Genomic DNA, 26827 nt, shown 5'->3' on the forward strand with positions numbered 1-26827 from the left:
ATTTTCTTTCAAAATTCTTTTGCCATTTCCTATCACATTATGTCTAAACTTTTCTGCCTAGCTTTAAGGCTATCATTTGGCTCGTTCTTACCATCCAACTTTATTTTGTACTATTTCCCAGACAGCAGGTCCCCTTCCCCTAGGATAACTGTGAAATTCATTTGCTGTTTCTTAGAGAAAAGTTGAAGAAACAAGGAAAAGAAAAACAGACACTGAAATCCCTAACAGCAAAAGTTTATTTACAATTGAAGTTAAGGAATATTTTTAACGCATGCTGAGAAAACAGTAATATTCCAAACTTACAGGTTACTAGCTGATAAGGAATACAAGATGATGTTGGGAAAGGCTTTGGCATACACAACTATTGGAACCAGGTTATCAGAACACTTACACTATTAGAACCTTGTTATTAGAACATTTATATATCACTTACTTTTATGTCACACCAACTTCATAGACAGTTTATCTTCTAACTCCTCACTGGCTATTTGAGTAAATAGCATTGAAGGTTAAACATTTAGACTGGGGAGTAGGGAAGAAATACAGAAGTGATAAGCATCACAACATTTCAGAGCCTACATATACGAATACAACATTAAGATTGAGAAATAGTATTTCAATTTTTTTTCTGAAACAGCATTTGGCAATGTTTTAGCGCATGAGAAGACACTGCTTTGGTCCATCCACTCTTTCCAGCTTTTCAAAGTGTTTCCTGGCATTGCGGATATTGATCAGAGTAGCTGCGGAAGCTAAGGGTAGGGGTGGAGAGACACCCAATAAGTACAAGCAGCCAAAGGAATGTCTGCCTATTAAAAACCTATAAACAAATAAAAGAGAGCCAAATCCCTCAAGGTATGTCACAGAAAATATACGGAAATAGGAGGGCTCAAGTTAACCAGAGTTTAATTATTCTGAAAAAGTAAAAGATTTGTTTATATTCTAAACATAACATTTTTAAAATAAAATTTCAAACTCTTTTGGTTTGGGGCTAATAATGTAAAACCCATTATCTTATGTTATATTCCAATATTAACCCAAGGTAGATAATTTAAAAGATAATTTAAATTTCTGGGAGCATCCTGGAAATGCTGCTATAACTTTTATTTCAATGGTTGTGATGGTTATGGCTATTATGGCATGGAAGCACCAAAAAACTCTCTTCATGCCAGTAACACAAATAGGGGAATATGGCACTTAGGAATATACAATGTCATATAAAACGATTCAACTTTTGGTAATTCAGAGCTTACATTGATTAGTCTTTTAAAAATCTATATCATGTGGAATACAAGGCACATATTTGGGCTCTTTTTTCTTTAAAATCCCTACAGTTAATAATCTGAGTTTTGAAGTTCCCATGAAGAAAACATAATACCCTAGAGTCTAAATCATTTTTAAGCTTCAAAATATGTCTATTAAATATAAAAGGCATTTACCACTAATACTAAAATTGTTTTTTCTTCATTGTGGTAAAATATACCTAAACATGAAATTTACCATTTTTAACCATTTTTAAATCTATAGGTCAGTGGCATTAAGTACATTCACTGTGTTGTGCACCAACTGCCACTACAAAATAGTTTTTCAGTATCCTTAATAGAGTACTATCCCTAGGGCAATTAGTTTAAAGAATATGTGTATTCTTTGAAACTATGTAAGCTTAATTTAAACTTACGAATGGATGGATCGGACATCACAACCATCACGTAAGTGTTGGATGTAAAGATGTCAATGAAAGCAGCGAAGTTAGAGTTCCTGACTTCCATGCTCTGGAAAGAGGCAGCCAGCTTGCTATAGGAGAAAGGAAAAAAGTGAATAAAGAACATAAAATAATAGCAATATAAGAAATTTTTATCTTTTAAGTTAAACATTTTCATAGCATTATACTTCAATTCACCACCTCATTAAGACAATTAATCACTAACCCTATTTGTTTTCCAAGGAAACTCTAATGCTAATTTTAACATGTCTTGCAAAGTGACTTAGGCAGAAAGTGGGTTAGGACGTGACAGTGACTGTGAAACGAAAGTAGGCTTAGACCTAGTTTCACGATAAAAATCATGTTACCAACAAGTTCTCCAATATTTAAGAAGTTTCTTAAGTTGAAATTTCCCTATCATTGAGATTAACAACTATATCTTTTGAAGGTTAGTTATATAAAAATTCAAAAAGTGATCTCTTTTCTTTGAAAACAAACAAGGGTAATGATATTTACATGTCATTTGTTATTTCTTCTTAAAAATATTAGCATAAACATGTCAGAAAGTCTCAAAGTATGCTAATGCATAAAAGGGATAAACTTATTCTATTGCCTAGGCATCAAAGTTTTACCAGGATAAGAATTTTGATTATTAAAACTTTATTAAATTATGATGTTCAGCCATTCTTTCTTCCTTTATTCACAATGTTAAGATTCAAAGTGTATTTAATCAAAGCTGAGACAATATACTTAAAGATTTCTATTTTGTACCATTCCTGCATTAGTACCTCACTATTTTAATTACTGTAGTTTTATAGTAAATCTGGTATTTGGTAGTGTAAATTCTCCTTCTTTCTTCTTTTTCAAAATTCTCTTGGACATTTTCTATTTATTTCTTCCCAAATAGTATCGAATGTACATAACAAAAAGGCACTCTGCTTAGTTATTTTTCATATGCTTCTTCTGTATCTTCTTCTTTATCAGTTGAGTTTACATTAAAGGACAGTGTCTTTCCTTTCAGTCAACTGCAGATGCCTTTAGAGTTTAGCTCTATCTTTACTTTAAGGAACAATTCTGAATAGAAAAAGTGCAGTACTATAGTTATTTGAACCACTCTAACATGATAAACTTTTTCCAGGGATAAATAGATCACATAAGATCTCTTACCTGCAGCTCAGTTTAAATTGCTTAATAATGTTGCTGATTTTCTCAAATCTGTGGGCATCACGCTGTTCTTTACACTGATAGTGAGAAATCACCTATGAAAAAGAGCAATGCCCTTTAAATCCATGCAGTGTTGTCATATCACCCTCTAATACTCCTCAAGGCATACATCTGTCAGTCTCTTGGTCACTCTGATTTTCAGGGTAGACTTGGCAACTGGCTTTACTGTCTCTTTTCCTCTGTCTCATATCTTGTTAACATTTTGCATAATTTCAACATCCCTAAGGATGACCCACCCAGTAGTTTGGTTATAATTTTATTAGATCATTTAATTATTATCTATTTTGGTTCACTGCTGTTCTTTCTCACTTACCTTAATGATTAAATATTCATCTTGTTTCAGTATTTAACAGGATGTCTTTGATCCAAAAAAAAGTACAAATCAAAAAAGAAAAATTAATAAAAATTCTTAGCTGTTCTTGAAGCATACTTAATGTATTTAATTTTAACGAAGGCTATAACCAAGTGGCTTTTGGTTTTACATTTAAAAGTCTTAACTAAATGATTCTAAACTCTGAAGATTTACTATTTATAAATGAACCTATTTATGATGGATGCCCATGCCAGCTGAAAATACTTCCCCTAACACTTTCAGATTTTAATAAAACCACACAACTATTTTCTATAGGCTGATGTAAAGTTTCTAGTAGGAAGCAAAACTAAGTCATTTGCCAGACGAAAATTCACAAGGCAATTCCCTGAAACCACGTGATACTTTCAAAACATAATTCTTAGACCAATGGTGGAACAGGTTCCCCTTGCTTGACTTTAACCACCTCAGTGAAAATGGTTAATCACACCTAAAGTTAGTGTTCAAGAGAAACCAAAGCCACCAATTACTGTTAGTGAAGAATAGAGAGTTTATATTAGGTGAACCTCTATGATCATGTATAACAGATAGGGCAGGAGAATACTGCTGAAGCAGGATTCTATCATGCCATGTGTATCAAGACAGATAGAAGAGCTCACCTGCTTGCTGCTATTCACACTAGCAGGAAAGACAGGGCTCAGGGTAGTCTAACTCCAAACAAGTGACCCCTGGCCATGGACTGAGGCAGAAAGACACTCCAGTTAGGACTCCATGCCTCAGCTGTACCACTTAGCTTCCAGGAAGGATGACTTCCAAATACACTAGTTACAAATAACGTTTACACAAAGGAAGGAGGAAAAACTGTACCCTGCATTCTCTGTCCTCTGTTGGCTATAATAGCAAAAGGAATCATTTAATAGTTTGCCAACTATATGCTAAGCTTTGTGCTAAGGTTAACGTTACCTTGTCCCATTTTAATATACACAGTAGACATATGATATAGGTATTATTATCTCCATTTTATAAAAGGGGAACCAAACTCAGAGAAATTAAGAAATGCATCTAAAATCACCAAGCATTGGTGGAGCTCAGAAACAAATTATTTACTGTGAGCTGCTCTTAGAGTTACATTTATTAAGCTGATCAGCAATTACTTATGCAGTGCTTTGTGACATTTCAAATTAGTTTCTATTACTATTGTTTAAAATTTTACTTATAAATATAATATTGTTTTTTGCACACCCCCTCAGGGCCACACACACAGTAGGCTGAATTAATAAGAAAAATAAAAATACCAACATGTCTCTTTGCCTTTTACCTCCCCATCTGAACTCTGATCTATGTCACTGAGTTGACCATTACATCTCTTCCATGTTAAAAATTTTCAACTCAGTCCTCTGGGGAAAGAGGTTGGATGCAAGTTTTCTCAAAAGGAAAATACTCCTCATTTCATAATAAAAGTCAATAGGAAATAGGAATCCTTTAACACAAATTAACAATCATTAGCAGAAATAATCTAAACTCTCTAGTAAGGTGTACCTGCAAACATTAAAGTTTTGCTAATTACTAAAGACCCACACACCAAAGGACTTCTTTCAGGTCACTTGCTGACAATACTACTTTATAAATAAGGCTATGCATGCTGAAGTAATGACAAGAGGGAAAGGTTCTTTGTGAAGGTGGCAACATGTTCTCTGTTGCTGAACAGACGAAGGTTCAGTGTGAAGTACATCTGCAGAGCAGAAAGTTCTCACCAGAAAAGTGGCTCTCTCAAATAGAAGCACTTCATCAGCCTCGATAATTTCAGCAAAATTCCTTAGGTTCATTTCCAGCTGCTGGACATTGGGAATCAGTTGATAAACAATGCTGGACCAAGCCTAACAGAACAGAAACACTGAGTAATATTACTAACAGGTAGGCAGTCCCAGAACTTTGCAAATGAGAAAATACACTATTACATACGGTAAGCAAAATATGGTGATAATTGAATCCTACACAAATATTGACAACAAATATGATATAACACAAATAAAGTGAGACAATGAAGCTAATATTTGATTTTTATCCTTCAGTTGGATTTTTTAGCATTTCAAACACTCTCATAAAATGCTTCTTTACACTGATAATTAAAAATAAACAAATAATCTAATTTCATCATTTTGCCTTAGGATAAGATGAAAACTGATCTACTGGGCTAAAGAGCTTCTAACCCAGCCATTCAACAAATATTCAAGTCCAATAATGTAGATAGCTCTAAAGATCAGAACCTAGTAATGTTATATTTAACATAGATCTAAGAATCAATTTTGTGAAAATATCAGAGCCACAGAGAAAAATGGCCCTTCCCCTCAATGGGATAACATACAAGAGAAATTACAAAAGAAATCATTGGCATTATCATTCCAAAAGGCTTACTGTCAGCTGTATAAATTGATCCAATTGAATTAAAAATGGTCCACTGTGTGTTTGCCTAAAACTGACTTTATCCAGAAGAGTATGACCTAAATAAGGAATTGAAATTAACCATACCCTCCCTCTATTCTCTTAAGGCTCTTTTATTTGAATTTTCATTATAATACTTCCTTCAATTTCACTCCAATTTGTCTGGTAAGGTGTACAATGTTCTTCTCTCCCCTACTAGAGGGCAGGAACCTGTTCTTAGTCATTTGTGTGTCCAACAGCATCAGGCAGATATCCAATGAGTGCTTGTAGAATAAAACTTAATATAAAAATTTATGTCAGCTCTATGCAACATTGATGTAAGAGGTAGTAGTGCCATGTCTCTGTTCCAATTAGTTTTATTACTTAGGCATGGGGGTTCAGGTTCCAAGTTCCCAGGTCGGTGTTAATGTCACTGCTGAATTTACCTTGGAGAAGGCACCAAAGCTAACCACAGCAGAGACATTGTCACTCACAGCAGTGTTGTGATTAGCCAATTGTCTTTGGTCGTGTTATGTATTGCCATCCTTCACACCGCAGTTGGTTCTTATCAGTGCGTCATGTCCATCCTTATTCACGGTTACCTGTTCTATGGGAATAAGGCTTTGAGAGAAATTCGGCCCAAATTAATCTAGAACAGTACTTCCTAGACAGGTATCTCAAATGATCTGTTACTAGAGTGAGGCTGGGTCAACATAATATTGGAAAAAAATGAATTAGTTAAAAAAATAAATCAGTGGCTATTTTAAAGTCCAATTGTGTTTCTCCTTGGCAAATCAGGTTTCTGTGCTTCTGGCTGTAGATACTTGTCAGGTGCAGTTGATACTGAGGCTGTAGCTACCAGTGACAGAGAAGGATGCCTTCCTACCCAGACTTGTCAATGGATACCAGAAGCAGTTTGAGGGAAACGTCTGACCGCTGGAGAACCAAAATGACCTAGTCTTTCAAATCACTAGATCAGTAGGAGAAAGGGAGGAAGCAGGATAAGGAGCCTATGTGCCAATAAGGTAATTTCAGCTTCATCCATAACACAGCTATTGTTGTAACCTCTACAACTATTGCAAGCAGTGTGGTATCCATTCCAGCAATGGAAACAATCTCTCTGGTTGAAAGAAAGCTAGTCTTCAATTTGGCATGAAAGTTGAAGCTATCACACTCTCAGCATAACGTCTCATTCTAAGATTCCCTTTTCCAATCTCTCCCCTAAATTTTGTTCTTCTATTGCCATCCAAACTGAAGCAGACAAGCTTATATCCTGTAAAGGTACCTAAATATTAGACACAGTTCCAATCAGCACTGAGACTACAACAGGTCAAAATGGATGATGGCCAGTGAAACCTCTACTGTCATGAAGATCTGTGTCAAATTACTCATGATCAAACTGGCTAATTCACTGTGATTTGGTTGGTATGTCGACCCAAGCTAAGAGCAAAACCAAAATTTCTTAAGGTTAAGTGCTATTTTTCAAACAATTTATTGTAGATTATTTCTTCTTTTAGTTCAACACATCTAGATGGCTATGAAAGAGTTTAAAATCTTTTAGATTTGATAATACCCTTCTAGCTTTTTTTCATGCTCTTAAAATGAGGGAACTCAGGGAAACATACACACCTTATAGAGAGTTTCATCCCAGATAGATGTTCGAAAGCAAGAGCATTCCAATGGACGAGACAAACGCCTCAGATCTTCTTCTCGCTCTTTAAAAATCTGAAGTAAACAGATCAATATACTGATCAGCATATAACAGCTATCCTCGTTCACTGCAAAATTTGAGATGTAATATTTTAGCATATTTTAAACAGGGGCACTTCATCTTTCCTTAGAGGAATTTTTAAGTGAGTACATTACTTCACAAACTTGGATGGCAGAAATGATTTCAGGTCAGGTCTTCAAGTGCAACAGCTACTAGAATTCTTCAGGATTGTGCTTGATTCAGGATTGTTCTGAGTACTCACTGAGAGCACTATGTTGGAAAATAAAACTTACCATACAGAGGAATCTTAATAAAATATATCTAACATTCCAAGTCACCCAATCTGGGTCATTTTAAGATGGATATACCAGTATCAAGATTTTATAAATCAAAATACTTCAATTTGTGTAGATATCTTTTTCTCTCATACACAATATGCATACACTCAGATATATTATTTTTGTATGGACTGTATTTATTTAGCTGCATAGATATAACACCCCCTCACACACAAATATATATCCTTCTTGGCTGTGTATCTACACATATCTGCCCATATACACATGAAAAAATATCTATTTATACAAATTTAAATACATACACACATAAGAACTGGATGGGCTTGTCGTGAGTGCATGTTCAGACTGTAATGGTTAATTTTATATATCAACTTGGCTACGCCACAGTACCCAGACATTTGGTTAAACACCAATTTATATGTTGCTTTGAAGGTATTTTTTAAATGTGATTAATATTAATATTTAAATCAGCACACTTTGAGTAAAGCAGATCTTCTTCCATAATACAAGTAGGCTTTATTCAATCAGTTGAAAGCCTTAAGAGAAAAAGACTGTCATTCCCCAGGAAGAGGGAATTCTGCCTTCCAGACTGCCTTCTGACTTCAGCTGCAATATATACTCTTTCCTGGGTCTCCAGCCTATCCCCCTGCCCTGCAGATTTTGGACTTGCCAGCCTCCACAATCATGAGTCAATTCCTTAAAATTAATCAATCTCTCCTTCTCATTCTCTCTATCTATACGCGCGAGCACACACACACACACACACACACGAACTTCTTATTGGTTCTGTTTCTCTGAGGAACCCTAATACACACACACATAAAGGGAAACATCTATCTTGTCTGAAACTGACGTTTAAGGAAGCGCCCTAGTCATTTTACTCAGAAACTTCCAAGTCTGAATCTTTAATGAAATAAAGTATATTTTCCTTAGTTAAGCTTAAAATCCCACAAAGAACATCAATACATCTTTGGGGATAGTTATATAAGCATTTAGAAAACAATAAGCTGATCACTAAAAATTAGAAGCAATTAAAAAAATCCGTAAGGTGGTCATTTGTTGGAACACTCTAAACTTTGTTGCAAACTGGGCCAGGGAAACAAAACAGAAAATGATAATAATAACAAAGCCCTCAAAATCTCAAGACCCAAGCTACATACAGGATTTTCTCCTGAACTGAAACATAATTAATACTTGGTGAGAGAGTGAGAGGGAGAAGGAACTAAAAAGAGTAGATATTCAAAAGTACTTTTCAGAGTCAAATATAGAACCCTCTCAAGCAGTTTTTGAAAGCCTGTAAGCTAACCTAGAAACACCAAAACATACTCAAACACTGGAACACTGAAGACAATCTTGGAACTAATTATGGAAAAAAAAGTACTCCTGACCACAGCTATTACCAAAAAAATTCTTAAATAAAAGTTATCCTTAGATTCCTAGGCTCCAACCCAAAGAAGAACTGTATTCTTCTACATTACCAGCATATTCTAAAACTGCTTTCCTCAACTTTACCCTTGGAAATAGAGGATCTTCTCTTTCCACTTACACTTTAAATCCATACTTCTTATTTTATACTGACCAAACTGAAGCTAGGCTATATTTGTGACTTGCCAGTCCTGGGGTCTCATAGCTAGCTAGAAGTTTGCCCTTCCTAATATGTGTTTTCTGGTTTAAATTTATACATACTAACTCCTATGCTAGAAAAGAAGATACATATACCATACCAGTGCAATTATGAGGGCCTTGGCATTGTGCCTAACACAGTATAGTTGGCATGTGAATTGGTGCATACCCGTTTCTTAAGCCAGCCTGGTGACAGCTGTGACCTTTCTTCATCTCACCCCTGCTTGGTCTTCTAGCCTTGACAATAACTTCCTATTCTGAAGGACAGTAAAACAGGGGCAGCAAATATATTTTAAAAATATATAAAGCTGCTTAGTGATATCACATGGTCAGGATCCTTTCCTAAATTTGAAAATTATTTGCTAAATGAATATTATCTTTCCATTACCATGGAAAATTTGTTTATGAGTGTTTTTAAAAACAAATGACAGAACTTTATTTTGAAAGCTTATGCTGAGATTTTTTCCCTGAAAACAGAATGGTACAAATTTATCTATACCTCTATAAAAGAAGTTTATGAAGTATGTCAAATTTGGTGCATCACCCTTTCTATTTCTTACCAGGTCTCGTTGATCCTCCTGTACCAGATCCATTTTGTGCACCAAGCAAAAGATTTTGGCATCTGGAGAGTTCTGCAGAATGGCCTCCAGGCATGATTGGTAATAATGCATGTCCTTTTCCAGTTCACGGCTTTCCACATCAAAAACATAAATCAGAACCTCCACATTTCGGAAGATGTTGTCTCGTTGGCTAGTGAAATAATTTTCCATGAAGGTGTCCTGTCTAGTAAGAAAAAATAAATCTAGGGAGTAAGCAAGTCCTCATTTAATCACTCCTACTTATGATCTATTTTTGTTGGCTTGATCAATGTGAAAGATAATCTGAAGGCTTAAAATTAAAGGACAAATGACAGCAAATCAGGCTGGCCTCACTTTCTTACTTCTTGAGCCACACCTTGCACTACCTTTTTCCCTTCTCCTTGTGTCCCAAATATGCTTTGACATTCCCCCAGTTCTAGTGACCTGTGGTCTATCTACCAAGGGACCTTTACACATTCTGTTCACTCTGCCTCACATGCTATCCCTCTACCTTTACATCTAATTAACCCCTACTTGTTCCACTGGATTTCAGTTCAATCCATACTTCCTCACAGAAACCATCCCTGACCTCAATGACTTGGGCAAATCTGGTCACCATAGGCCCCTATATTAATACATTGCTCTTATTTTTCATACTTACCACAATTATATTACACATGTATGTGTGAATTTTTAATTAATGGCATTCACTTCCCTAGACAGCAAGTCCCTTAAAGGCAGGAATTATGTCCTTTACTGTTCGCCATTGTTTCCCAGGTTTTTAGCTCAGAGCCTGCCATAGAGTAGTTTCTCAATGAATATTTACAGAATGAATAACTAGTCAAGCACTCTAAACTATATGAAAATGGCTTCAAGACAAGTTTTTAGCAGAATGTTGCTCTTTGCTCCTTAGGCTGTGTGCTGTTTCCCAAGAAGTTCTCAATTACCAGCTGCCTAGCAGAAAATAGTAAAGATTTGTCCTGAACAAAAAAATCAAGGAATGCCATCAGCAACATGGTAGAATGAAAGGCTACCTTTGTCTCTCCCCTTCAATCTACAACCAGTAAAACATCCACAGTTCAACAAAGGTACCTTTACCCAACACACCAGAATGCTACAGAATTCCACACACCTATACATTTAAAAGTAGAAAGACTGGAACAGATAGAGGAGGCAGAATCAAACGAACAGTGGAGGCAATCCCAGCCCTCTGACCAGGGCAGCTGAGCCCACAGCCGCGGAGTCAGTAGAAGGAAGTAAATAGTAAAGATCAAAGCAGAAATAAATGAAATTGAGACTAAAAGAACAATAGAAAAGATAAATGAAACCAAGGGCTGGTTCTTTGAAAAGATAAACAAAACTGACAAATAACTAAAAACAAGAGGAAACCTTGATAAATAAAATCAGAAACAAAAGAAAAGAATGACAACAGATAACACAGAAATACAAAGGACTATAACAGAATATTATGAGTAGATATATTCCAACAAACTGAACAATCTAGAAGAAATAGACAAATTCTTAGAATGTATAACCTTCTAGGACTGAACCATGAGGAAACAGAAAATCTGAAGAGAATGATCACTAATACAGAGATTGAAACAGTAATCATAAAGCTACCAAAAAAAAAAAAAAACCACAAAAGTCTAGGACCAGATGGCTTCACAGATGAATTCTACCAAACATTCAAGGAAGATTTAATATCTATACTTCTCAAACAACTCCAAAAAAATTGAAGAGAAGGGAGTAATTCCTAACTCATTTTATGAGGCCAACGTCACCCTGATACCAAAACCAGGCAAAGCCAACACACACAAAAAGAAAATTACAAGCCAGTATCTCTGATGCACATAGGTGCAAAAATCCTCAACAAAATGTCAGCAAACAAAACACAATGCATTAATTTAAGGATCATGCAGCACAATCAGGTGGGATTTATTCCAGGAATGCAAGGGTGGCCCAACATTTTCAAATCAATCAACATGACATACCACATTAACAAAATGAAATATAAAAACTATATGATCATCTCAATCAATGCAGAAAAAGCATTTGACAAGATTCAACACCCATTTATGAAAAAAAACTCAGTAAAGTAAGTATAGCAGGAATGTTCTTCAACATAATAAAGGCCACATATAACAAACCCACAGCTAGCATCATACTCAACAGTGAAAAACTGAAAGCTACCTCCTCTAAAATCAGGCACAAGACAAGAATGCCCACCCTCACCAGTCTTATTCAACATAGTACTCAAAGTCTTAGCCAGAGCTATTAGGCAAGAAAAGGAAATAAAAGGCATCCAAATTAGAAAGGAAGAAGTAAAACTTTCACTATTTGTAGATGATATTATTTTATATACAGAAAACCCTAAAGTCTCCATCAAAAATCTGTCAGAAGTAATAAACAAATACAGTAAAGTGGCAGGATACAAAATCAATATACAAATACCTGTTGTGTTTCTATACACTAACAATGAGCTAGCAGAAAGCAAAATTAGGTAAACAATCCCATTGATAATTGCAACAAAAAGAATAAAATATCTAGGAATAAATTTAACAAAGGAGGTAGAAGAACTGAACATTGAAATTTATAAGTCACTGATGATAGGAACTGAAGAAGAAACAAATACATGGGAAGATATTCTGTGCTCTTCTATTGGAAGAATTAATATTGTTAAAATGTCTGTATTACCCAAAGCAATATACAAACTGAATGCAATCCCTATCAAAATTCCAACAACATTTTTTCACAGAAATAGGACAAATAATTCTAAAATTTGTATGAAAACACATATGAACCCTAATAGTCAACACAATTCTGAAAAAAAAAAAAAAGAACAAAGCTGGAGGTACAACATGCCCTTATTTCAAAATATACTACAAAGCCACAGTAATCAAAACTGCATGGTATTAGCAGAAAAACAGATACACAAATCAATGGAGCAGAATTGAGAGCCTAGAAATAAACTCACACATATATGAACAATTAATTTATGACAAAGGAGCAAAAAAAAAATACAATGGAGAAAGAATAATCTGTTCAGTAAACGGTATTGGAAAAAATAAATGTGACATGCAAAAAAATGAAACTAGACCACTAACTCACATCATACTCAAAAATTAACTGAAAAATGTTTACAGACTTCAGTGTAAGATTTGAAACCATAAAACTCCTAGAAGAAAACGTAGGCACTATGCTTTCTGACACTAGTCTTAGCAATATCTTTCTAGATGTCTCCTTAGGCAAAGGAAACAAAAGCAAAAATAAACAAACGGGACTATATCAAACTAAAAAGCTTCTGCACAGCTAAGGAAACCATAAAAAAAATAAAAAGACAACCTACCAAATGGGAGAAAATATTTTCAAATCATATATCTGATAAGGGGTTAATACCCAAAATATATAAAGAAACCATACAACTCAACAACAATAAAAAAGCAAACACCTTGATTAAAAAATGGGCAGAGCAACTGTGTACACATATTTCCAGAGAAGACATATAGATGGCCAACAGGCGCATGAAAAGATGTTCAACGTCACTAATTACTAGGGAAATGTAAATCTAAACCACAATAATATACCATCTCATGCCTATTAGATTGTCTATTACCAAAAAGGCAAGAAATAAGTGTTTGAGAAGATGTGAAGAGAAGGGAACCTTAAACAGTTTGTGGGACTGTAAACTGGTACAGCCACTAAGGAAGAAATACGAAGATTCCTCAAAAAAATTAAGAATAGAACTACCATATAATCCAGCTATTCCACTTCTGGGTATTTATCCAAAAATATGAAAACACTAATTGGAAAAGATAAATGCAGCCCTATGTTCACTGTGGCATTATTTACAATTGCCAAAATATGGAAACAATCTAAGAGCTCATCAATAGATGAACAGATGGAAAAGATGTGGCATCCATATAAAATGGACGCTACTCTGCCATGAAAAGGTGAAATTTTGCCATTTGCAGTATGGATGGATCTTGAGGTTATTATGCTAAATGAAGTAAGTCAGATGGACAAAGACAAATACCATATGGTTTCACTCATCCATAGAATATAAAAAACAAACAAACAAAAAATAAATGAACAAACCAAACCAAACAAAAATGAACACATAGATACAGAGAACAGAATAGTGTTACCAGGGGGAAAGAGGAGGTGGGGGGAAGAGTGAAAAGGGTAAAGGGGATCAATTGTAATGGTGATGGATAGAAACTAAGGTTTTGGTAGTGGGCATGCTATAGGGTATACAAAAGTAGTAATACAATGTTGTACAAATGAAACTTAAATGATATTATAAACCAATGCTACCTCAACAAAAATAAATCTTAAAAAAATAAACAAAAATAACTAAATAAAGAAGCAAAGAAAAAATACATGTACTTTCAAGGTTTTCTTGTAGCCACCAAACACTGTGTATTATCTACTATGGTATAACTTCCAATGATTTATTCACTGTGTGGTACATAGTATGTGATCAATAGATATTTGTTGAATGAATGCTGAATAAATTTCTAAAAAACTAGAATATTCAGTGAATTGGGGTGGGGAATTCTGATCAACTTAATTTTCTAAATTTCTGGAGGCTATCCTAAAAATCTATGGATTTTTTTTTCCTATAGGGAAAAATGTAGCATAAAACCTGGCATATGTCATGCTCCCAATAAATAGAAGTTCCTATCAAAAAATCATGAACCTAGCTTCTAGTCCTACAGTTTGCTATTAATTAGCTGTGTGACCTTGGGAGATTCATAACTGACTGGAACTCAGCTGCCCTATCTGCAAAAGTGACAATACATCTTAGTGCCTAAAAGCAAGAGACTTGTACTACTCTCAACACAGATGACAGAATTGCAAGCAGTGATAATGAGGAAGGATTTGTATGGAGAAAGCTGCTAGGGTGTTAAGTGATCCATCTGCTAGCAATAATGAAGTCATTTTCTTACAGAATATTTGGCTATTTTGTTATTCTTTTAACAAATATTCATTGAGCATCTAATCCATGGCTAGCTCTATGCTAGGAGCTGAGAGACACTGAACTAACAATGATATTTATTTATTTTGTGAGGCACTAGGTACCATCATTATTCCTATTGTACAGATGAAGAAACTGTAGCTCAGAGACTTTAATGATCTACCCAAGATGACACAGCTAAAAGAACTGAGATATAAACCCCAATCTAACTCCATGGCTTAGGCCCCTAACCACTGTACACTACATGTTGCTGCTTCAGCACAGAGATGCAAGGAAGGGAAGCACACCATGTGGTAGGGAGCTCCTAACCATAGGGTAGGGTACAATACCCGGCACACAAGCATAGTGAATTTGTATTTGTGATGGAATATTCTGGAAGTGTCTTGGCCATAAGAGGAAAAACTATCTCCTATTCCACCAACAGTGGGGGCTCAGCTGGAGAATATATGCTCTCAGGTCCAATCTACAGTCCTGAGACTGCCTGGAGACAATTATTGAAATAACAAAGAATAAAGTGGTATAGTGTGATGGCTAAGAGCTCAGCACTAGTGTTAGGTCACCTGAAAAAGAAATCTGATTTCATCACTTGCAAAAGAGGTGGGGCGGTAATCTATTTCATACTACAGATACCTAGATATAGTGTTACTACTGCTTAACATGTCACATACAGAGGACATTTTCACAATTATATAAAAGTCAGAGATCTTTATTTAACCAAGTGCCAATTCTGAAGTAATTTCTATCTAATGTACTTTTTAAAATGATAGTTAACTCTAGTGTATTCTCTGTGCTGATTATACCAGATGCCATGATTACTGCCTTTGGCTGCACAAATAATTAAGCAGATGGTACTTACCCACCACAGTCCCACAGGTTCAATACCAGGTTCCCCAGAAATCGAACATGAGAATGTTCTACATCAACTGGAAGACAAATATGACAACTCTAGTAATTGTAGTATGTGAGGTGAAATTCAAAATAAGCAAAGTGCTAACCCATGGAATTTAGAAGAACCAAAGTGGAGTGAAATGCTCAAAGCTACAACAAGAAGGTGATTTTCAGCTTAGTAGTGTGGTTTAGTGGCAAGGTGGGCACCTAAACTACCCTGAGCTACAGAACTGGCTCTCATGTAAGTCATTTTACTTTTTAGTAGTTTAGTGTTTAGAGCAGAAACAATTCCCAATTATAATACTGTTAAAATTTCAACATGTAAGACAGAGACATATACCATTTAAGAGCTCTTTTCTGACCTGCCAACAGCCTTCACAAAAAAAAAATTTTAAATGACAACAAAAACCAAATACAAAACAAACATAAAACAACCAAACTCACTCCTTCTATTGATTTATTTTGATTAATGATCCTACCATTTTCCCATTTTGAGGGGGGTCATTTTGACCTTTCTGTCCACATTCAACTCATTGCCATTCCTTTGTAATCTCTCTCAATTCCACTGTTCATTTTACAACCTGCCACTAACATTAGGGAAAGCCCTTACCTTCTCAAGCCTACACAACTACAATAGCTCCTCAATTACCTCCCACCAGGAAGCCTTACTCACTTTGCTTCATCCTATAGGCTACTGCCAGGTTTATCTTCTTAACACTACTTTGAACATGTCACTCCCCATTCAAAAAAACTTTCAATGGCTCCTCCACGCCTATAGTGGGAGCATTCAAGGTCCTTCAGAATTTGGCTTCCAATCTACCTTTATGTCCCCCAATGATTTAATAAAGCCTTTTGCCAGTCCAATTTGGTTTACTCATAGTCCTCCCAAACCCCACTACCTCCCCAACCCCCAACATACCTCACATCAGGGGTCGCAAACTTGCTAACAGGAGCCAGGCTGGGAAATGTACAAGAGCGAAGTTGATCATGTATGGAGAGTAAATATCCACCCAAGGGGACGATGGAGTGGGTAGCAGTTACTCAGCTCTAGCTCATTTGTCATGCAGGAACGTGTGGGCTCAGAATTACCAGATCTTTAGATTTTTCAATAGTAGTAGGAAATCCAGATTTTTATGGAAACTTTTACATATTGATAACTAATTTCAATTTTTCTAAAACATTGCACAGGCCAAACAAAACACATCTACAGGCCTCATCCAGCATACAGGCTGCCTGTTTGCGACCTCTGCCTTACACTTCCCTCCCCACCCTATACTTTGCCTGCTCTGTCCATCTGCCTAGAACATCCTCCCCACCTTTCTTCCAAAGTTAGATTCATCTTCTAAGAGCCAGCTTAAATCCCACATCCTGTAAAATCCTTAACTGGCCACCCCCACTTACCATCATCACTCCCTCTGAATTCATTTAAACATTTATTAAGCATCTACTCTCTGCCAGGCACTAAAAATCACAAGGAGGAATAATGAAAATTCTTATCCTGGAAACTGCGTAAAGTCTAGCAATCATCATCTTTATAATTTATGTGATAATCAATCACACAGTAGTGCTTCTTCTGCAGCTATCTTGAAGCTGTTGCTTAAATTGACTGCCATCTAACTCTTGTGCAATTTTATCTTCTCATAAACTAGATCCTAATCAGCAAAGCATTATCTTAAAAAAAAAAGAAAAAACAAAAAACACGGGCATTGGAGTCGAACAGTTCTTAATTAAAATATCAGCTTTACCTCTCTGTGTGACCTTGGGTAAGTCACTTAACCTCAAGTCTTAGTTTCCTCTTCCATTTAAAAAAGTGGGAGGCATACTGTTGACCTCACAGGATTACTGTGAGGATTAAAGGAGTTATCATACGTAAAGTGCCTGGCACGTAGTAGGTGCTCAAACTACTTCCCTTTTCCCCCTTACTTCCCCCTCCTTGGAAAAGGAATCATATCTTACATGTCTTTGTATTTCCAACAGAGTCTACGAGAGAGTAGGTGCTCAAACTGCTATTAATTTGAAGACTATGTAAACGGTCTAGTACTAAAAAAAAATGGAAAGAAGTGCTACTGAGAAAGGGAAAGACAATAACAAAAGAAGTGACAGGATTCAGTGACTGTTTAGATACTGAGTACATGGGATAGAAATCTGGTTTCTATTCCCATATATTGAAATTGTTCTCATCAAGTAACCAACTGCCCCATTATCAAATCCAGTGGACTTTTAGTCCTTGTCTTACTTTCTGCAGCATGACACTGTTGACTACTCTCTTCTCAAAAGATTCTCTTCTCTTGGCCTCTGATATCATACCTATAACCTCTCTGGCACATCCTCCTTTACAGTCTCCTATTCTTCTTTCTGTCCCTTAAATGTTGGGGTTCTACAGGATTCCATCTTTGGCCACCTACTCTTCACTCTGTATTCTTCCCGCAGGCAAGCAAGTCAATTCATATTTTTTACTTACCATTTGGATATATATCTATAGATATATATATATAAAATACAGATTTCTTTCTTCCCTTTCTGAATCATACATTGGACATCTTCACTTGCATAAACCACAAAAGTATCCCAAACTCAATGTATCCAAATATAACTCATTCTCCTCCCATTCTTCCCACAAAATCTATTCCTCTTTCAGTCTAAGCCAAAATCTTAGTTTCATCCTTGAGTCTACTCTTTCCCCCATTATTCCCCCCAAACCTATAAGCAAATCCTACTGACTCTACCTCTTAAATATATCCCAAATGCATTTGCTTCTTACCATATCCACTGCCACCACCCTAACCAAAGTTAAGCCCCCAGCATCTCTTACTTGGTCTACTAAAAACCGTCTCCCAATTTGTCAACCTTTTTCTACCCTTGTCTCCCTCCAATCTATCCTTCATATTACAGATAAAATGATCTCTCAACAATGCAGATTTTATTCCATTCTTCTTTAAAAAGAAAAAAAAATATAACATGTCTATGTATGACTATATACACCCAGAAAAAAAAAGGCCAAAAGGGTAACCTCAAATTACTAATGGTGATTGTCCCTAGCAAGTAAGCCTGAGAATGAGGGAAGGAGTAGACTTTCCATACTTCTATAATGTTTGAATTTTTCACAAGTATTACTTCTGTAATTAAAATTTTAAATTAAAAATAATGAAATCTATCCTACTACCTCTCTGTTTGAAACTCTAAGGGTTGCCCTCTACCCTCAGTTTAGTTTAAACTACCTGACTTAGCTTTATGATCTAACCCCCACCTTCTGTCTCCCTCTTTAATCTCATGTCTCCTATAGGGCCCTCTGGCTCTCCTAGTCTTTCTGTCCTGTTGTCATAATAGCAACTGAAAAGAACCAAGAATAGAGCTTTGGGAAATCACATACACTTATGGGGCAGAAAGAAGAAAATATTCTTGTTTTTTAAAAGGGAAGGATGGTTAAAGATACAGGAATAAAATAAGGGTAATAAAGTATTAAATAAAAGCCAAGGGAACAGAGAATTTTGAGAAGGTAGGAAATCTTGGAGACGTCAACAGTGTTTGAGACTAAAATACTTCATATTCACAATTTTATTGACAAGTTTACTATTTCAACAAACACATTTTAACAGCCCCCTAATAATTAATTACACCACCATTCTGTATCCTTACTTCAAATTTCAAAACAGTAGATTCTAATTTTAACAAAATGAAACTAGGCTTTTTTCAGCAATGACAAACTATAAAAATACTAAAACATTAAAGGTGATATAATAGTTTAGAATAAGTACTTTTCCAGTATTTTTAAAGAAAATCAGCAACTGCATAAAAATGAATAGTAAGTAAAAAGCAATACACTATACATAATATTTTTAATTAGTCTATAAGTTTAGCAGTAGAACTCAGACCTTTCTTCAGCAATGACAAACTAAAGATACACTAAAGCATTAAGGCCAGCATTATATTTTAAAGTATACTTTTACTACCTTTAAGAAATACAGTAATTACTAATAAAGTACTATCAGTAATGGTCCCATTGAGATATCCTTAAGATCAAGAGCCCTGTTCCTGGAAGCTCCAGGAAAACATCTGTTAAATAAATGGCCTGCTTTAATGTACAGGGTTCATATAATTTGCAAATATCTTGTCTAAAACTTTTTTAATGATGCTGCTAGATTATTTTAAAACTATTTTAAGTAGCTTGACTAGCTCTGAAATTTGGGTTGCAAGACTATTCACTAGATTTAGGGTAGTCAATCAACTCTGCTGATTAGCTAAAAACAAAAATATTAATTGGACTAGAAAAAAAACACTTCAATAAAATGTGCAGAATTTAAAATACAAAGAGAAAGCAATCTGCCAGGAATTGCAGCTGTAGCATGAGCTCCATTTCTAAGTCTATTAAAATGAAGTTAACGTGAGAACCAAAGTAAATAAAACAGCATACAATAAACATTAGCTTCCTCTAATCTACTGAAACTGTGTTTATTAGGTCCAGATATTAAACTTGGAAGAGCAGAAAAAATTTAAAATATAGCAAATCAAAACAGGGAGAAGTCTGAACAGGTACTTTCTAGAAGGAAGTCTCTCAAGGCATAATAGGCCATAGCACCCCGTCTTAACCAAAATTTTTGATAAATGACTTTGATGAAAACTAGATGAGATGCTTATCAAATATACAAATTGTACAAAGCTAGGAAGGATAGCTAATATATCAGATGAGAGAATAAGTAGTTAAAATGAAAATAGTATCCAACTCTTTTTGTATGGATCAGAAAACTGAGTCTCAGTGAGATAGTAACTTGTCTTGGACTTCATAGTTAGCAAACACTGTGTACAGAAACATATCATGGTCTAAAACAAACAAAACTGAATAGAGATAAAAATTTATTCTTAGGTTCAAAATATTAACTGCACAAGAATCAGAAGGAGGATATGTGTTTTAATAACAATATATATGAAAAGGTATATTTTTCATATGACTCAGTATAATGAAGGCCCCTTCACAAAAGGAGAGTAGGGGCTAGAATGTGCTAACAGCAGTGTGATGCCCAGAGCAAGAGATGTAATAGTCCTACTCTGTGCTGATTAGACCACATCTTCACTCAAGACTCAGCACTTAAAAAATATATATAGACACATTCAAACAAGTCCTTTAAAATGCTTCAGAATGATGTCAAATGAGGAATACATGGAGGGACTGGAGATGTTTAACTTAAAGAAGATAAGATTTGGGAGGCAAAGGATGCCTAGGATAGATGGAGACATTAATCACACTAAAATATTTGTAGAGGCTAAAGAGAACAGAAAGGGTATAAGCTAACAGAAATAAAGGGAAATAGATTTGGGGCTCTAAATAAGAAATAACTTTCTAATCATTAAAGCTTCCTCAATTATGAGAGTCTACATTACACTCTAAGAACAAAAGTGAGGTTTCCTTCTCTTTTGTATCCTAGGGTCTGGAATATAGGGCGTTTTAAAAATGTTTGTCATTCTTGAAACCAGAGTGAGATACCTTATGAAGTAGTGGATGACTTATTCCTGAAAATGTTCAAGATGCTAGCAACCCAGATCAGGAATCTTTGAAAGCCAAGTAGGGCAATAGTTTTGTCACATAGAGGCCAAGGACCAAGGAAGAATCCAGAAATGCTTGAATGCTACAAAATGAAATGGCATTATAGCCTGGAGACAGAAAGGGTCTCCCAGGAGCATAAATCCACTTAACTGGTAGCCACGGCAGCCCAGCTAGCCTATACTAAGAAGGCAGATTGAACATTCAAACCATAAAGGGCAATAAAACATTTCTCAAGTCAAAGCTAGAACTCTAATGAGAACTTCTATGTGTAGCCAGGTAGAGAAGCAGTAGAGTACAGATCTGGATAACCTCCGTCCAACAGCCCCCCAATCCCAGCAATTTACCTTTTAGTGAAGACTAGAACTAACTACTGCTTTTAAAAAATCTTAGATTTTATTGTTATGCTGGTTAATACCTATCAATTAATTTCCCTTTAATGTAATAACAGTTAAAAACAAACACCTCCCCCCAAATGAACAAACAAAAGGGCCCCTATGCTTGTTTAAGAAAGAGCAAGATAGAAAAGAAGTTGGACAAGGGCAGCCCATTTGGTAAGTAACCTAGAAAGGAAAAAACTTCCCCAAGAGAGCGAGCAGTAGTAACCAGAATTAGGTCACATTCCTCTGAAAAGGAGTGAAAAAAAGGGAAACATGCTCAAAAACAAATCTGTCAATCTCTGCATCCCCAAGTTACAGCAATCAAGTGTGTTATGCAGATTATTAATAATTAAGATCACCTGACTTTACAATAAGATAAAACATCTTACTTGTTGCACCAAGGCGACGTGTGTCTCTTGCAATATAATTTGCAAATATAATAGACCTCATGCTGGTCTTACCAGACCCACTTTTACCCATCAACAGCACCTAAGGACAAAATGGGGAAAAAGAGAGGAAAGAAGTCAGCAATCAACAGCAAATCAAGTCTAAAAGGATCTATTTCTCTCCTATCCTTGATGTTTTACTGAAGTGACAGAACTAACAACCTGGTGTGGCTATCTGTAACTAACTAGTTCCCCAACCAATGGTGATTGCAAAGGTATCTAGAATTCCAGAGGCCAGGCACTTACCTGTCATGAGTCATTCTCTTGGTGATAGAATCACAGTGAATTTATTATGGCATTAATATGCACTATCATACATTCAGAATTATGTTAGAGGAATACCAACTTGAGAGGAAACTGAACCCTAATCTCTCATTATCTAATGTTTTATGCACTGAACTACCTGGCAGGGTATTTCAGTATAACTGAAAGTTCTTCCTCCTGCTCAGGGTCAACCTTACCACCTCTGCCCTTGATCTCATCCTTTCTACTTATCTTCATGATTTTGTTCCATTAATTATTCTTTTTTTTCTTTTTAAAAGCATCCCATCACCTACAGGATCAAGTCCTTAAACTACATACAAGACCCTCCCTGATCTGGCTTATCTACTCCTTTGCCTTCATCTTCTGACCACTCCTGGCCTGGAACTTGTAGAGTTCAGCCATACTGAACTGAACTGAAATGCATGTAGCCCCTTTGACTGCTCCCAAGTCTCCAGGGAGCCCAGCTCTATGTCTTTGTATCATGCTGTACTCTCTGCCAGTAATTTTTCACTCCCTTTCCTTCCTTCAGCTAAGCTCCACTTACCCTTCAAGACTTGGTTCAGTAATCATCTCCTCAATAAGCTTCTCTAATTACAATGCCCTAGGCTGGCTTAGGTGTGTTTTACCTCTGTCCTCCCATGACACTCTTATGACATTGCAAAAACCATAATGCATTGCAGTTATCCAATCTTCTTTTTTGGCCTGTCTCTCACAAGACTGAGCTCCTGAATGGCAGGGAGAATCCCACTGAGTCTTCAGTGCCTAACATATAACAGATGCTCAAAATATGTTAATCAAAAGAATGAGCAGGCTATCAAAACAAAGATATAAAAGAAGCAAATTTTTAGCAGTGAGAATTGTCCAATGGAAAGGGTAGTCACATGAAGGTAAACACCTTCTTGTCAATGTCAGCATTTAACAAAGACAGAAAAAACACCTATTAAAGATGATGTAGATTCTTGCACTAGGAGGGAATTGGGTGAGGTAACTTTTAAGAGTCTTTTCTAACTTAAAATTTATTAAATGTATTTCCAATTACCTTGCTTTTCAAATGAGGGGATAGATATTCTAACTTCAATTCTAAGATATTTTATAAAAATTTCCAATTACAAATATTAATGGAGTATTAATGAAAGTATGCTGCACTCAAGTTCAATGTAATCTAACTATTTAGCTACATAAGTTTATCTTACTAAGGAAATGTTACTGAGGAGCCAGTCTAAAATTGTTAGAAAAAAGTTTTGCTTTTATTCTTAATCACGTACAATTTCTGTTATTTTTAGGCACCTTTGTTGATAGCAACTTTAGACAGGCTCATCAAGAACATTTCCTTATCAAACTGGAGTTATATAACTGAATTATTAGATAAAGTTAGGGCTAAATACAGTACATTTCTCTGTTAACTGAAATATAGTTGATTTACAATATTGTGTTAGTTTCAGGTACACAGCATGGTGATTCATTTTTGTTTTGAGGGTTTTTTTGCAGATTATATTCCAGCATAGGTTAATACAAGATATTGGGTATAATTCCCTGTGCAAAGGTAAATCTCTGTTGCTTATCTATTTTGTGTTGAAGTTTGCATCTGTTAATCCTACACTCCTAATTTGTCCCTCCCCACTCCCTCTCCCCTTTGGTAACCGTAAGTTTGTTTTCTATGTCTGTTAAGTCTGTTTCTGTTTCGTATATAGATTCATGGGTATTATTTTTTAGATTCCACATATAAGTGATACCATATAGTATTTGTCTTTCTCTGCCTGACTGATTTCATTAAACATACTAGTCTCTAGGTTCATCCATGTTGCTGCAAATGGCAATATTTCATTCTTTTTTATGGGCTTTTGTTTTCCAATTTAAGAAATCTAATTTTAATAGTTTATGAAAGACTTATCAAGGCCAACTGTATTAAGTACTAATCTAAGTATTCTACATGCATTTGCTCATTTAAATTTCATAACAATTCTATGAGATAGGGAATATTATTATCACCATTTTAAAAATGAAGAAACTGAAAGCTCAAAAGGTACAGGAATTTGCTCCAGAGCTGTGCTCATATGGATTCTTCCTAAACCTCAAGGTAGAGCTCAGTACCATAAAAGCACAACGGAAGGAGTGTTCAATTCCATTTGGAGAATTCATGTAAGACCTTACAGTGGTAACATTTGAGTTGGGTTCAACATAAATGTCCAGGCAAAGGTTTGTGTAGTGTGTATATGACTTGCACAAAATGCAAGTTAATTTGTAAATGTGGAGAAAAACAGATTCTGCATAGCTATGATAGGGTGCATAGGTGTGGCAGATGGTTTAGTCAGGAATAGATTTTTAAAGGGCTTTCTACAAGATGAAGTAATTTGGATTATATTCTGTGGGCTGTGGGAAGTTACAAAAAGTTCTTAAGTATGTGAATGGCCTAGTTAGATTTATATATTAGAAAAATTAAACCTGATAACAAAGAAGGGAACAAGAGTCAGGGAGAACATGTAGAAGTTCCTACAACAGTCCAGAAAAGATGGCAAATATGAACCACATTATTTCCTGACCAGTAACTTCTTACCTTTACCTTCGTGGTTTTGATGTACCTAACACATCTTACCTTTTTCTTCATGGCTGTATTTGGTAGCACCCATCTGCAGATATAAACCAAAAGACAGAGTTTCTATGATCCAGTTGCCTTAAAAATTGGAATTAAAGAAATAGCAAAAAAAAAGTGGAGGTGGAAAAGAGCACTGTTTAGCACAACAGTTGAGTACATTTGTCTGAGGGACCTCAGTTAAGTAGAGGCCCTCATTTTCCTACATTATAAAACTGGGTTTATGCTTCTTCTTTCCTGATTCTGTGCTCAGGAGATAGTGCTTGGGAGGATTTATTTAGAAATATAGATGAGCCATTAAAATTCAAGATTCACCTTTCCTTCATCTTAAAAAAAATTATCAAAGCAACATTTACAAGTGCTTTAATAATTCAAGCAATATTGTCATATTTGAATACCTTTTTTTTAAGACAGCATGTTTTAAAAATCTTTAGTCCTTCAGCTGTTCTTCCAAGTCATTTTTCACTTATCACAAGCACAAGGTATATAAAACACAAGTCTCAAATTCAGGTACAAATTAGCACAGAAAGCACTCTCAACCTGCCCAGGAAATGCCAACCCTCTTCCTAGTCTTCTCATCCTCAACATGATGGTGTCAAATCTCCTTTATGGATAATTCAAAGGAATTCATAACTGCCTCCTCAATTAGAACACATCCCCCTCCCCGGAGTGATTATCAGGCCTGTCCCAAGGGTTGCTTCCACCCAGATAGCAACCAGTACTCTTCCCAGTTTATCCAATACCCAAAAGCAACTTTACTGGTAAATCAAAGCAATTTCTCATGGGTGGGGTGTTCTAATTCACAATACTCTCTTCAGTTAGAACGCGCAACCTCCCCCCTCCAGGTTTAACATAATACCCTTCACCCACCCAAGCGATCCTTCCGGTTCCCCTATGGGAGGATCCATTCTCGGCCCCAGATTCTCCTTCTCCATCTTTTTCTCAGAGTCAGATTCTTCCATCGTGCAACAAGTCTTTTCCAGTCCCTTCTAAATACGCAGTACTCTCTCGTTTTTTTCCTTGTTCACCCCCTCTGCCGCCTATTCTTGTCGCCTGCGGCCCTTAGGCCTGCTCTATTCTTGCCTCCGCCTTTGTCCACTGGGGGGCTGCTTTCCCCACGGTTACCTTTACCGCCTCGAACTTGGCCTCAAGGCACCGCCGAGCTGGCCAGCTCAAAGGCTAAATGATTCGTTGGTGCAAAGGAAGAGATGGAGGATGAGAAGGAAAGAAGGACTGGGGAAGGGGTTCGTCTCGAGTTTGGGCCTTGGCCCCAAAGTCTCGAAACCCAAAGGGGACTTCACCCGCAAAGAGGTGGGGATGACGAAGGCAGAGGTGGCGGAAAGAGCAGGCCCGTGCCGTAGGCACTAAGCGATGAATGCTTCAGCCGGCTCGTTGTTCCCGAGCCTCGCCGCTCGGGAGAGTCCGCCAGTGGCTGCAGCGGTGACGACCTAACCGCCCGCCCTTCAGGAGCGCAGGTACCTCACCACAACCACTGGACTGCAGGCCAGGATCACGTGGGCACCTGCCGTAAACCCGGAGTCTGTCACCTGACGGCCGCTTCCCTAGGGGCGGGTGGTCTGGGAAAAATACCATAGAGACTGCGCGGAGAAAGACAGAGTGCCGTCTGTCGCTGTCACGTGGCCCGGTTTCTGACTCAGCCACAGGCTTGGTTGGGTGCTGCCCGTCTGAAGGGGCTTCCCTTGTGGGCAACCAGGCCCCAGCGCCGCTGCGGAGAATTAAAGGAGACGGTTGGAATTTCAGTGCGTCAAAGCTAGCCTTTTTTTTTTTTTTTAAACTGCTATTTAACCCTTAACGTTTTTCAATGAGGAAGGCCCAACATTAACTTTTTTTTTCCTGTTTTTTAAATCTTTATCGTCCTG

The 26827-nt window shown here is 36.4% G+C and overlaps 1 protein-coding gene across 2 annotated transcripts; it reads right to left on the reverse strand.

Annotated features, from left to right (window-relative positions):
* Window positions 1–218: 218 nt before the first annotated feature.
* Window positions 219–26566, reverse strand: RRAGB (Ras related GTP binding B). 2 transcript variants are annotated; one of them, XM_010971811.3, is made up of 11 exons: window positions 25818–26566; window positions 24951–24984; window positions 22037–22136; window positions 17688–17771; window positions 15700–15766; window positions 9848–10070; window positions 7284–7379; window positions 4988–5110; window positions 2867–2958; window positions 1676–1791; window positions 219–749 (listed from the first exon to the last, which is right to left on the reverse strand). In XM_010971811.3, the coding sequence occupies exons 1-11, from the start codon at window positions 25907–25909 to the stop codon at window positions 652–654; spliced, it is 1125 nt and encodes a 374-aa protein (XP_010970113.2). In that variant the 5' UTR covers window positions 25910–26566; the 3' UTR covers window positions 219–651. The 2 variants fall into 2 exon arrangements, with proteins under 2 accessions (XP_010970113.2, XP_074214832.1); XM_074358731.1 differs by lacking the exon at window positions 17688–17771 and having other exon boundaries at window positions 25818–26563.
* Between the last annotated feature and the right edge of the window lie 261 nt (window positions 26567–26827).

This window comes from Camelus bactrianus, chromosome X (genome assembly GCF_048773025.1).
Source record: "Camelus bactrianus isolate YW-2024 breed Bactrian camel chromosome X, ASM4877302v1, whole genome shotgun sequence".
NCBI lineage: Eukaryota > Metazoa > Chordata > Mammalia > Artiodactyla > Camelidae > Camelus > Camelus bactrianus.